This window comes from Trachypithecus francoisi, unplaced genomic scaffold (genome assembly GCF_009764315.1).
Source record: "Trachypithecus francoisi isolate TF-2019V2 unplaced genomic scaffold, Tfra_2.0 Contig01603, whole genome shotgun sequence".
NCBI classification, from domain to species: Eukaryota; Metazoa; Chordata; class Mammalia; order Primates; family Cercopithecidae; genus Trachypithecus; species Trachypithecus francoisi.
In genome coordinates, this window is record NW_022681445.1 from 2,676,446 (window position 1) to 2,689,225 (window position 12,780).

The window sequence follows — 12,780 nt, forward strand, 5'->3', positions numbered from 1 at the left end:
TGTCACACTCTGTCTCAAAAGCATCTCTGCGGGAGTCCTTTTAATCTAATTGTTCCTGCTGAATACCTGGAGAAGTCGTCATTCAACTCCAGTAACCAATGAAGACTCCAAGAGGACTGTGTGTGTGATGTGTGTGGGAACATTTTTGATAGTGTACCTTTTCCCCCAGAAATTATGTTCATTAACAAAGGCTAATTCTCGTGGGGGCAAATATCAAGGTTCTTAAATATGGGTTTTATTACACCTTGTAGCTGATTGTTTTCCCCTTGAGAACACATTTGAGGCATCATGAAAGTCAAGAAGAAACTTGTAACTGTTGCTTGAAATACAACCTGTCAAGAATGCGTTTGATCTATGTGGCGAAACCAAATAATATGGTGTATAAATAATAGGTATTCCGTTTTTAAATTCATTCCCTTGCTAACCACCAGACTGGCTTTATTTATTCTGGACCCGAGGCTAATGTCAGAACTGTGGTCATTTCAAAAAGCTCAACCTCTCCAGATGGAGTTAATGGAATCTCCTTAACTTGGCAAGTGGAGGGCACCAGCACAGTTCTCAGAATATTGACATCTGCCTTCACTGTTGACATTTGGGATCCAGATTTAGTGCTTCCACCCCATCTATCTGCGTCTAGCTGATCAAAGAAGCTTTTTTTTCCCCAAAGATGGAAAAGTGGTTGAAATGGCCACTTCCCAAAGTTTAGGTACACTTGGGAAGCATTCTGTCAAGTTACAAGATAAGAAAAGCGGATGGAACTCGAGAGCCTTTTATCTTGATGCTAGAAGTGCAGAGGCTGAAGGCATGAAACCAGCCACCAATGCCATCAGCTGTGGAGGCCCCAAGGGACTGGAAGACCACCTCTCCGGTGAGAGTTCAGTACTTTCTCATGGTCGTTCAGTGACAGCATCACAGCTGGGAGAAGCTTGGGGCGATGCAGGCTGCCTCATACGTTCAGAGACCTTTACAGGCAAAGGAGACCTTAGAAATAATTTCCTTGAGGCCAAAGAAGTGAAAAGGTTAGGCCAAGGTCACAAAGTCAGTTGGTAGTGGAGCCTACAATTCAGGGTTCTGACTGGGTTCACCATGTGAGCTTCCCTCCACGTGGTGCTATTCCTAACTAGCTTTCAAGTCAAACGTGGGGCCTTTGGCAACTCCAGGGCTTTGCCCTGCTCTGTACGGTACAGAGTCACATCCTTCTGAAGTGCTGGGGCCACAGCTGGGCAGAGCCAGCCAGTGGGCCAGGACAGCTGCTACAGTGCCTGTATTTTTCCCCATTGAGCTAGAGTTCATAAATAGGAACACACAGCAGCACACTTTTAAGAAACATGACAGTGACATACCAAAGTGCAATTCTGCATCCCTTTATTTATAAACGAGTTGAGAATGGTGTGGTCCATTTGAGAGCCAGAATGGGATAGGAGCAGGGAGGGCAGGGGGCGCGTGGAGTTGGGGGAGGCTGATTCCAGTAGTTCGCGTTATTCAGCACCAGAGCAAATGCTTGGGCATAAGGTCGTGCTTTAACCCAGACGGGTCTTATCTTATATGTACAGCATAGTCTTAAGTATGTATGCTCTACTTATGGCTTTGTCCCTGGACTCATCGCAGTGACACAACAGAAGAAAACTAGAAAGAAGTCTAAGAGAGGAGAAGTTGCAAATGCCTCATGAGCTATTTCTTTTTTAAAAATCTGATGGCCAAGACTAGTGCTGAACGGATGCCTAAGAAACACGCACGTCTCTGCTAGAGACAGGCTCATCTGCTTCAGCTGAGCCAGTGACACTGTCTTGCATCTCTCCTGGGGTATGACTAGATGCTAAAATAAGTACTGAAGACACGGAGAGAAAATAATCCGTGCTCTTCCTGTCCCTCCCCCAGGGGGTGAAATCACAGTATCTAGTAGCCTAAGAGCAAAACTCAAATCCCTAAGCTGTGTCTCTTCCACTCAGACCGGTTAGAAGCCAGGCCAATGTCTCATGTCCTGCTCCTCTTGAGCCTGGCATTCCTTTGCCTTGGTAAGGTCCCGACACACAGGAGCATGCTTGCCAGAAGCAAGTCATTCAGTGTGACTTACGGCACAGCAATTCCACCCTTGTTTCTTACCTGGTGGAGGGGTAACCAGTTCATTTTAGGGTCCCCATAAGCAGCTAATGTAGAAGTGCTGAAATGAAGCAACCAGAGAGGCAGGGACCCCACATCCTGCGTGGGCATTACTAACCTTGGTTGTGCGTAAAAGGAACTCTTCCATCTTCACCTGTCAGGGGGTGAGTTAACACTTGAAAGGAGCGGAAAATCGGCTGGACGCGGTGGCTCATGCCGGTAATCCCAGCACTTTGGGAGGCCGAGGCAGGCGAATCACCTGAGGTCAGGAGTTTGAGACCAGCCTGGCTAACATGGTGAAAACCAGTCTCTACTAAACATACAAAATTAGCTGGGCGTCATGGCAGGCGCCTGTAACGTGGCAGGTGCCTGTAATTCCAGCTACTTGGGAGGCTGAGGCAGAACCCCTTGAACCTGGGAGGTGGAGGTTGTAGTGAGCCGAGATTGCGCCATTGCACTCCAGCCTGAGCAACAAGAGCAAAACTCTGTCTCAAAAAAAAAAAAAAGAAAAGAAGAAGAAAGAAGAAAGAAGAAAAAGAAAGAGAAAGAAAGAAGAAAGAAAGAAAGAAAGAAGAAAGAAAGAAAGAAAGAAAGAAAGAAAGAAAGAAAGAAAAGGAAGAAAGCGAGCAGAAAATCACTACCCTCCTGCTCCCCCACAACTTCAGTCCCACTTTCTCCCCTCTTCATAAGCTGCCCTCTTCTGCCATCCTAAGTTGCTATCCTCTAGCCTTCCTCAGTCTGAAGCTTCCTCACTAGGGCAAAAAGAATCTCTTTCCTTGCTTTGTGTCATTCCTGCTTACCCCTCCAAGCTTGGGGCATATTTCTCATTCCAGCCTTAACTCACTCTTGGCCATTACAGTTGACCAGCTGACCTTAACAAAGTGCAACCCGGTCTCCGCCTGGGAGTAGGGAGGTGGTGTGGGGGTAGGGGCTGGGAGAGACTGAGAGATGGCCAAAAAGTATCAAAAGTTGGGTTGCAGAATCCTCCCCATTCCTTCTCAGTAGATTTGCAGCCTCAAGAGGGGGGGTGGGGGGTCTCACCGCAGGTTAGGAGGGTGAGATTTAGAACCCATTTATGTGTGGTTTAGGTTCATCCCTGGAATGAGCAATGGTTGTTTCCCATAATTGGCAGCAATGGTGACATTATCTGATGAGTCACGTAAGTGGCACTGTCAGTATGGCGTGTAAGGCCTGCAAATGTATAGTCAGCCGGATACACTATTTGCTCCAGAGTGTAGGATTCAGGTAAAAGTGGATCTATCTGCCCTGGGCCATGGAGTAGGGGCACAAAAGGCCTTCCCAAGAGAGGCTCACTTATAAAGTGAGGTCCTGAAATGGTTTTATGAGAGCAGATTTTCTTTGTCCTCCTTTCCTCCCTCCAGGAACTTCTTTCCTCCTTTTCCCCTGTTCCCACCACCTTCCCTTGCCTGGTTGGCCTCATCCTTCACTGGTACAAGTGCCAACTAACTCAAATGGTAGGCAGACTTGCATGGTTTGACCTGAGTGTGTGATGGAAGATGGAGACCAAATGGACACAATAGAAGAACGGGGCCCTTGTCCCTCTCAGAAGAGCAATATTCTGGGTGGCCCTTGACTGCAAAAAGACGTTTTCTTCTTCACATGCCATGTTCCTGCCAGCTCTCTGTCCCACATGAGTGCTTCCCAGAGTCCTGGAGAAGGAAAGTGCCAAGAACAAAGAGGTTCCAAGCCAGCTCAGCCTCATAGTTTTGCTTCCCAGTGGACAGCACTCATCTCCAGGTGAATAGGGGGTAGTTCAACCCCAAAACAAAGGGGAAACACATGCCGCCTTCGTTCATTGGTTGCCCCCTTGTCACCTAGAAGGCTGGTTCCCAAGGCCTCTGAAAAGGGGTATTTCTATCACAAGAGATTCTGGGCTCTGCCTGCAAGTCGCTGGTTTGGGCCTCTATTCAGCCAGACCCCAGCTCTGTCTCTGACTTTACCGGCATACCCATACAACAACCCAAAGAGTTTGGTTCTAGACCTTAACTCTCCCTGCTCATTTCACACAGGTGACTAAGGAGCAGGAATTTCAGACAACTCAGCAGGAACACTTAGAGTCCTCATCTCACTTGGCAAACCTAGGGCCAGAGATAATGGTGATACTACCTAGACCACTCAGATGCTGAGATCATAACTGAGCCCACAGTTCTCTGTAAAAAGTCTTCCGAGTTCTTCTTCACCCAAAAATGTTATAGGAGGTCACAAGAACAACATACTAATTTCCTGGTTGGGATAAAACGTTTCCACAGGAATCTGGAATGAGCTTGACAAAGTGCCCAAGTCACAAGAGAACAGATGGTTCTTGAGACCAAGGATTTCAGAGGAGTATTATGGTGGAGCACAGGTGTGGGGTCTATTATAAAATGCCACCACTATATACTCATATTGCACATGGGATACACATGGGGATGGCATATTGGAGCATATATAGAACAGATACGTGCAGGTAGCACCCCCTATCGGTATACTATGTTTGATACCTCAAACTGTTACTTGAGGTCTATGAAACCGTTAACTGGTCAGAAATGGGAAAAGCCATTCCATAATAGCATCCTTTAAGGAGAAGCTTCAGGAGACATTTCTTGTCTGCTAAACCTGGAGCCAAAGCAAAGCAGCTCCTCTTTTTCATATATTAGAAAGTTTTTCTTTGTTGCAGTTCCCACAGATTAAGGTAATTTCTGCAAAACAATGAAGTCAAACCAGTGATGAGAAAGTACAACCAGGAGCACATCAGGCCTTACGTGGAATTCTTGACAAAACTGTCCTTTGAATAAAAAGTTAAGGTTCACACTAGATGACCTTTTATAACCGGCCTAAAGCAAGGCTTTGTCTATGAGCCACGTTCATGGAACTGGAAGGAGTTGATGCGTTCCAACATCAGGTCTCAGTGGCTGGACTGAGAAGGTTGGAATTTGTCTTTAACTCGACTATTTCAGAAGCACTTTGCCACCTCTATTGGAAACAATTTTATTCTGGCAGAGCTGGGGTGGTGGGAGGCAACGTGCAGGACCCTTACGGACGCAGAAGTAGCAGGTTGAGGGAACAGCCGCTTCCACAGGTGGTTTACTTGGTGGGGGTGGTGGAAGGACAAAAGCAGAAGTCACCCCATCAGTGCAAGTCTCTCTAGGGAACTCTGCATCCTTCCTTAGCAAGGTTAGAGTGATTCTAGATGACGCTAAGTTTGTGTAGGTTGTCCGGCCGGAAATCTCTGCACCTTGCCCAACTCTTGAGCTGTATGGAGAGTGAGAGAGAACTGGTCCCAAGACCTTCCCTTAGCAGAGTTCAGGGCCTCTCTGCTGAGCTGCAGCTCCTGTGACTATTACCCTTCAAACATCACCCAGGCAACCCTGTGACCCTCGCCCTCCTCCCCATCCTGCGTGGTGCGGCTCTTGCCTGCCAGCAGCCTCTACTTCTCATCCTCATCCCCCTCACTCATGCTGCTGATGGAGGCTGAGGCTGCTTTGGGTGAGGAAGGGGGTGAGGTTTTGAGTGGAAGCCATGAGAAGGTGGGCGATGGGGAGCGGGAAGGGGACCGGCTCCGGGTTGGGCTGCTCACAGGGCTCTGCTTCGGGGATAAGGCCTGCAGCATCCGGCTGCTCCTCTCTTGGAACATCTGCTTCTAAAGAGAAATTGGAGAGAAGGCATCTGTTAACTTCACCATCTGAGACAGCAGCAAAACAAAAAGGTAAGGCAGGCAGGAGAGCCACTACCCCAAAACTCCTGAGCTCACAAACCTACACTCGTACCACATCCCATGTTGTCCAAGACTATGTATAGTAAGGAACTGAGTGACATTCGGGGCAGTGACAGAAGAGTACAGTCACCGCTGGTTCTTTTTTTATTGAGACAGAGTCTCGCTCTGTCACCCAGGCTGGAGTGCAGTGGCCTGATCTTGGCTCACTGCAACCTCAGCCTCCCAGGTTCAAGCAATTCTCCTGCCTCAGCCTCCCAAGTAGCTGGGATTACAGGCACTTGCCACCATGCATGGCTAATTTTGTATTTTTAGTAGAAACGGGGTTTCACCATGTTGGTCAGGCTGGTCTTGAACTCCTGACCTCAGGTGATCCACCCACCTCGGCTTCCTAAAGTGCTGGGATTACAGGCATGAGCCACCATGCCCAGCTACTGCTGGTTCTTAACACTCTTTCCTTCTTCCCTTCTTTTCTTCCATCCACAAAATTTAACTGAGTGTCTCTGATAGCCAGGCAAGCAGCCATGATCTACGGACTGGAGGGGTGACAGAAAACAAAACCCCTGACCTCATACCTTCACAGATAGGAGGAATCACACAATAAACAAAATATGGTAAGTCAGATGGATCTGTGGTCTGTGAGAAAAAGAGGGTGAGATGATAGCAAGTGGGGCTGGGGGCAGGGCGGCTGCTATTGCAAACAGGTGCTCAGGGAAGGCCCCACTGAGAAAACGCTTCTTGAGCGAAGAACCTGGAAGAGATGAGGGGAGGGACCAGGTGAATGGAAATCAGAGGGCGGCGACTCCAGACAGAGTACCCCAAGAAAGGAGCATGGAATGCACACCCAGGAAGCGTAGGCAGGGCACTGCAGCTGCCTCCAGGACTGACGGGTGGGGAGGAGCTGAGGGAGGGGAGGAGCTGAGGGAGGGGGTTAGGAAGAGGTTGCCAGAGAAGGCACAGAGGGCTATGCCACGGAGGGCCTTGGCAGCCATTGTGAGAACTCTGCCTTTCAGTCTGAAGGGACCCACGCAACAGGTCCCAGGAAAGGAGGAGGCCATCGTGGCAGTGTGGAGCCAGCTGGTGGGGAAGGGAGAGTGGGAGGCACTGCGGGAGATCAGGCCAGAGACATATCAGGCGGCAGTTTCACGTACAGTCTGAGAAGAGAAACCTCTGGAGAGTTCTGAGCAAAGGATTAACAATCTGCTGCTTGTTTTCAAAGGACCATTCTGACTGCTGTGTTAGGAACAGATGGCAGTGAGGCGGGGGCAGGAGCAGGGAGCCCAGTTATGAGCCCATTGCAATAAGAATCCAAGGCTAGGCATGGTGGCTTATGCCTGTAATCCCAGCACTTTCGAAGTTCAAGTCGGGCAGATGATTTGAGGTCAGGAGTTTGAGACTAGCCTGGCCAACATGGTGAAACCCTGTCTCTACTAGAAATACAAAAAAATTAGCTGGGCATGGTGGCGGGCACCTGTAATCCCAGCTACTCGGGAGGCTGAGGCAGGAGAATCACTTGAACACAGAAGGCGGAGGTTGCAGTGAGCCGAGATGGCGCCACTGCACTCCAGCCTGGGCAACAGAGTGAGACTCTGTCTCAAGAGAAAAAAAAAAAATTCCAAGATGGTGATGGAGCCTGGCCTGGCCCAGGATGACGGCAGTGTGGTGAAAAATGGCAGGATTCCTAGTATATTTTCCCCCATATTTTACTGGGGTAAAATAAACTCACCCTTTTTAGTGTATAGTTCTGTGAGGTTTTGTTTGTTTGTTTGTTTGTTTTTTGAGATGGAGTCTCACTCTGTCGCCCAGGCTGGAGTGCAGTGACGCGATCTCGGCTCACTGCAAGCTCCGCCTCCCAGGTTCACACCCTTCTCCTGCCTCAGCCTCCCGAGTAGCTGGGACTATAGGTGTCCACCACCCCGCCCAGCTAATTTTTTGTAGTTTTAGTAGAGACGGGGTTTCACCATATTAGCCAGGAAGTTCTCTATCTCCTGACCTCGTGATCCACCCGCTTCAGCCTCCCAAAGTGCTGGGATCACAGGCGTGAGCCACCGTGCCCGGCCAGTTCTGTGAGTTTTGACAAATGCATACAGTTGAGTGACCACCACTGCAATCAAGGCATAGAAGGGTCCCATCAGTTCCCAAATTCCCTTGTGACCCTTTGGAGTCTCCCCTCCCCCAGCCACTGGCAACAGATCTGTTTTTTGACCCTACAGTTGTGCCTTTTCTAGAATGTCATCAAAATGGAATCCTACAGTATGTGGTCTGGCTATGTTTTCACGGTAGAGCCAACAGGACTCACTGACAGATGGGACATGGGGTGTGGGAGGAACGGGAATCAAGTGACTCCAGTCTCAGGCCCAAGGAATTGGAAAGCAGTGATGCCATTTCCCAGTTTGGGGAAGACTGTGGGGTGGGAGGAGATTTTGGTGGTTAAGATCAGTTTACCAGTTTGGGACCTCATGTGATGGTTGCTGGGTGCTTTCAGAATGGAGCCCTTCCCTGATGCTCCCACTGGGCCTCCAGAGCCGCCAGCCTACCGTGCCTGCTGCCTGCTGCTCAGTCCCCCAGATGCTGCATCCCACCAACTCCTGGGCATCCTGCCTGTGCTGCCTGGGGTCTTTCAATTGCTCACATTTGAGCCTTAGCCCCCAGCCACTCAGTTCAATCTTTTGATACGAAACTGGCCCTGAAAGCCAATTCTCCTATTTACCATCTTAGACTTGTCCTTTGGATTATTCATTTTACAAACCATTACAGAGATCTTCTGGGGACCAGGTGCTACACAGGAGGAAGGGGAGGAAGAAGAGGGTAGAAGAGGTAGTCATGTCTCAGCTGGGTCTTTGATAATGACCAGGAAGAGGTGGGTGGAGATGGAGATTGGGTCCATGGGAGCTGGTAGAGGATGGCCTTTCCAAGCAGAGCACGCTAAGTAAGGAGTACTAAGTCTAAGTTGCTTGGTGTGGTCAGAATCCCAAATGCCCATGGGCTGGCAATGGTCTGGACCTAGAGCACCACAAGGAGACTGGATTTCCTACTCAAGAACCCCAGAAAGATTTTAATCAAGGGCGGAGTTTGATCAGATCTGTGTTTTGGAAATACCTTTGGGTGTCAGCATAAAAGCAAAGAAGGAAACCATGAAGAAAAACATTGACATTTAACTACACAAAATTTTTAAATTTCTGTACCTCAAAAAAAAAAAAAAAAAAAACTCACCATGAAATAAGATAAAAGGCAAATGAAAAATCGTGGAATTTTTTGCAATGTTTACCTACAAATGATAGATCTCGGTATATAGACAGAGCTTATAAATCAAAAAGAAGAAGGTGAAAAGCTTAGTAGAAAAATGAGCATATGGCCTGTATAGGCAAGTCACAAGAGAAATTTGTAAATGAGCTAGAAAAACTGTTCATCATCACTAGTAGTCGAACAAATGCAAATGGCTGAAATGAGATACATTTTATATATCAGATTGCTAAAGTTTTAAAAATTTGTTACAGCTAGTGAGAACTCAGGAAAAGGGTTACCCTCATGTTACTGCTGGTAAGAGGATAAAATAGCAATGCCTTTCTGAGGGGTAATTTGGCAATAGATGCAAAAATTTCTATTTTCTGAGGAGATAATCAGAGATGTAAGTAAATCTTTATTGTGTATAATGAATATTCAATGCAATGTATAACAAACAACACTGCAATTCTCTAACTAGGTTAGAGAAACCTGTACAACTCCAAGATGATATAATAAGCAGATGAGGAGAATCAGGTTCTTAAATAATGTTTCATCATGTAAGAAAATGCTCATGAGCAACTGCAAAGCCAAAATGATTTTAGAACACTATGTTCTGCATGATCTCAAGTTTGTAGAAGGAATGTACATATATGGAGATGGGAAACAGATGGGAGTGATAACCCGAAATGTTAACAGAGACTGCTCTGGGTGATGAGACTGCGAGTGATTTTCAGCCCCTTCTTTACTTTCTAATAGTTATATAATGAATATATATTACTTTTATCATCATAAAAAAGCATCACAGTAGGAAGAAAGAACTCAGGTAACCCAAGCAAGGAGATTAGGCAGAAGGGCAGGTGTTACACTAATGACACTGGTAAGGAACTATTAACGCCACAGGCACATCACCAATAGCACTGCCTGCCCCCAACACTCATTTTTCCTTTCTAAGCTCTAGCCCCTTACTTTTTAGAGTCCCAAGTTTCCTCTAGCAGATATAATAACATATGATGGCTGATTGCTCAGGTCTTTTCCAGATTTAAAATTCTACACGTCTGCTAATATACCAATTATTTACCTTCCATTAAGGCATTGATAATTCTGCCAAAAGACATCAAACCCCCCTCAAACAGAAAAAAAAGGTGCAGTACAACAGCACTCCCTTAGATTAAACCCATTTATGAGACAAAATCAAATGCCATAAGGATTGGGTGGCCTATTATTAACAGCAACATTTAAAAACATTCTTGAACTTCTAGCAGGCACTTTAAAATACGTGTTTTTATTACTGTAATCTTTAAGTATATTTTTTGTGGCAGCCATTAGCCCTCCTGCTGTTAATGGATTGTCAGCATTTCCATTAGAAGTTCACTTTCTAAGAAATCTACGACTTGTCTACTGTAGTTTGAATCAAGCTCATAGCTGAGAATATTCTGCCTGAGGGGATGAAAGAACTTGAATCTTCAATGATAAACAACGGTGTCGCACTTCATAAAATGCAATATCCATGCAAAATAACTCCCAGCCTCAATTTGCCAGCTCTCTGATCTGTTTCTGGTGCATTTTGAAGGGTGGTTCCCCTGCAAAGGAGCTGAATTCAATACAGACAGGAGACAGTTTGTAATGAGCTTCCTGGGAAGAAAAGCACTTTACAAATATAACAAATAAGGAAGAGCATGCATGGCATTTTCCAAGAGTAAAGGTATTTAAATTCAGTCTCTCACTGTATTAAGAGGTTTCCATTTATAAAGTTTTCCCCCAAGAAAATAATCCCATTTATAGTCCTGTCCATATGAAAGTAATTTTCTATTTCTCTCCTACAAAGTTTTCCCTTTTGAGAAGTACTTAACATCAGTCAGGTGTGGTGCCTCATGCCTGTAATCCCAGCACTTTAGGAGGCCGAGGCGGGCGGATCATGAGTTCGAGAGTTCGAGAGCAACCTGGCCAACATGGTGAAACCCTGTCTCTACTAAAAATACAAAAATTACCTGGGTGTGGTGGCGGGTGTCTGTAATCCTAGCTACGTGGGATGCTGAGGCAGGAGAATCATTTGAACCCAGGAGGTGGAGGTTGCAGTGAGGCGAGATCATGCCATTGCGCTCCAGCCTGGGCGACAGAGCAAGACTCCGTCTCAAAAATCAAAAACAAACAAACAAAAAACCAGAAGTACTTAACATCTAGTGGGGCAATAAATGTCTTGACAAATGCCTTTAAAGGTTTCAGTATTTCAGATATATTCTGGTATATCTGCCAAAAAGAAATGAAAAAGTTCCTAGTACGATCTGGTTTGGTTTGGGCCTTGGGTAAGCAAGAGGAAACTCAAGGAGAGAAAAGGGCCCATGCTTCAGTTCTGGCCAAATCAATAACAACAACTAACCCTTACACGGTGCCCGGCATGGGTGCCAGGCACTGCTCTAAGGGCGTTGAAGTGTGAGCCAGGCTGGGTGTGGTGGCTCATGCCTATGATCCCAACACTTTGGGAGGCTGAGGTGGGTGGACTGCTTGAGTCCAGGAGTTTGAGATCAGCCTGGGCAACATAGTGAGACCCCCATCTCTACAAACAATTTTGAAAAACTTAGCTGGGCATAGTGGTATGCACCTGTAGTCCCAGGTACTCAGGTGGAGCGGGGAGAGGGTTTAGGTGGGAAGATCGCTTGAGCCTGGGAGTTCAAGGTTACAGTGACCCGTGATTGTACCACTACACTCTAGCCTGGGCAACAAAGCAAGACCCTGTCTCAAAAAATAACATTTTTAAAAATGAAGTATGAACCTATGTAATCCTCGCAACAGCCCTATGTGGCAGCTATGTTTACATTCCCCATTCACTGATGCTATGACTAAGTCCCAGAGAGGCAAATGAACTTGCCTTAAGCCACCTACTCAGAAAGTGACCCCTTGCTCATGACCACCTCTCTTGTAATTAGCTAGTTGCATAGTAAGAAACTTTTCATGTTTATTCACATTTTACTTGTACCTTTGTTTAAGGATAAAAATTTTAGGCCGGGCTCAGTGGCTCATGCCTGTAATCCCAGCTCTTCAGGAGGCCAAGGTGGGTGGATCACTTGAGGTCAGGTCAGGAGTTTGAGACCAGCCTGGCCAACATGGTGAAACCCTATCTCTACTAAAAACACAAAAATTAGTCAGGCATGGTGGCGTATGCCTGTAGTCCAGCTACTCAGGAGGCTGAGGCAGAAGAATCACTTGAACCCAGGAGGCGAAAGTTGCAGTGAGCCAAGATTGCGCCATTGCATTCCAGCCTGGGCGACAGAGCAAGACTCTGTCTTAAAAACAACAACAATAACCTTTTTATTTTTTTAAAAAAAAAGACACAAATTTTAAAACTGTCAAAGTCTCAGGTGGGAAATCTAATTCAGATCCACAAACTGTATTTTGTAGCTCTTTTCTCAAAATCAAAAATCTTAAAAATTAGCAATGCCTAAAATTAGGATGATTATTTAAAAAAACAAACAAACAGAAAATAACAAGTGTTGGTGAGGATGTGGAGAAATTAGAATCCTGTGCATTGCTAGTGGAAATGTAAAACTGTGCGGCCACTATGGAAAACAGTAAGGCAGCTCCTCAAAAAAATTAAACATAGAATTACCATGCAGTCCAGCAATTCTATTTCTCAGTATATACCCAAAAGAATTGAAAGCAGAATTTGAACACCAGTGTTCACAACAACCCGAACGTCCATCAATGGAATAATGGATAAAAAAGATGTGATGTACACATAAAATGGA

At 46.2% G+C, this 12,780-nt stretch overlaps 1 protein-coding gene across 2 annotated transcripts in view; it reads right to left on the bottom strand.

Moving 5' to 3' along the window:
* Window positions 1-1,348: 1,348 nt before the first annotated feature.
* The window catches only part of PCYT1B (phosphate cytidylyltransferase 1, choline, beta), a 91,045-nt gene continuing 79,613 nt past the window's right edge, over window positions 1,349-12,780 (bottom strand). The window contains exons 8-9 of one of the 2 annotated variants that reach the window (XM_033195638.1): window positions 5,678-5,740; window positions 1,349-5,352 (exon numbers count right to left, since the gene is read on the bottom strand). In XM_033195638.1, the coding sequence (XP_033051529.1) occupies window positions 5,287-5,352; window positions 5,678-5,740 (129 nt within the window). In that variant the 3' untranslated portion in view covers window positions 1,349-5,286. Of the gene's footprint in view, window positions 5,741-12,780 lie in introns of both variants that reach the window. The other variant, XM_033195628.1, reaches the window with a different exon arrangement.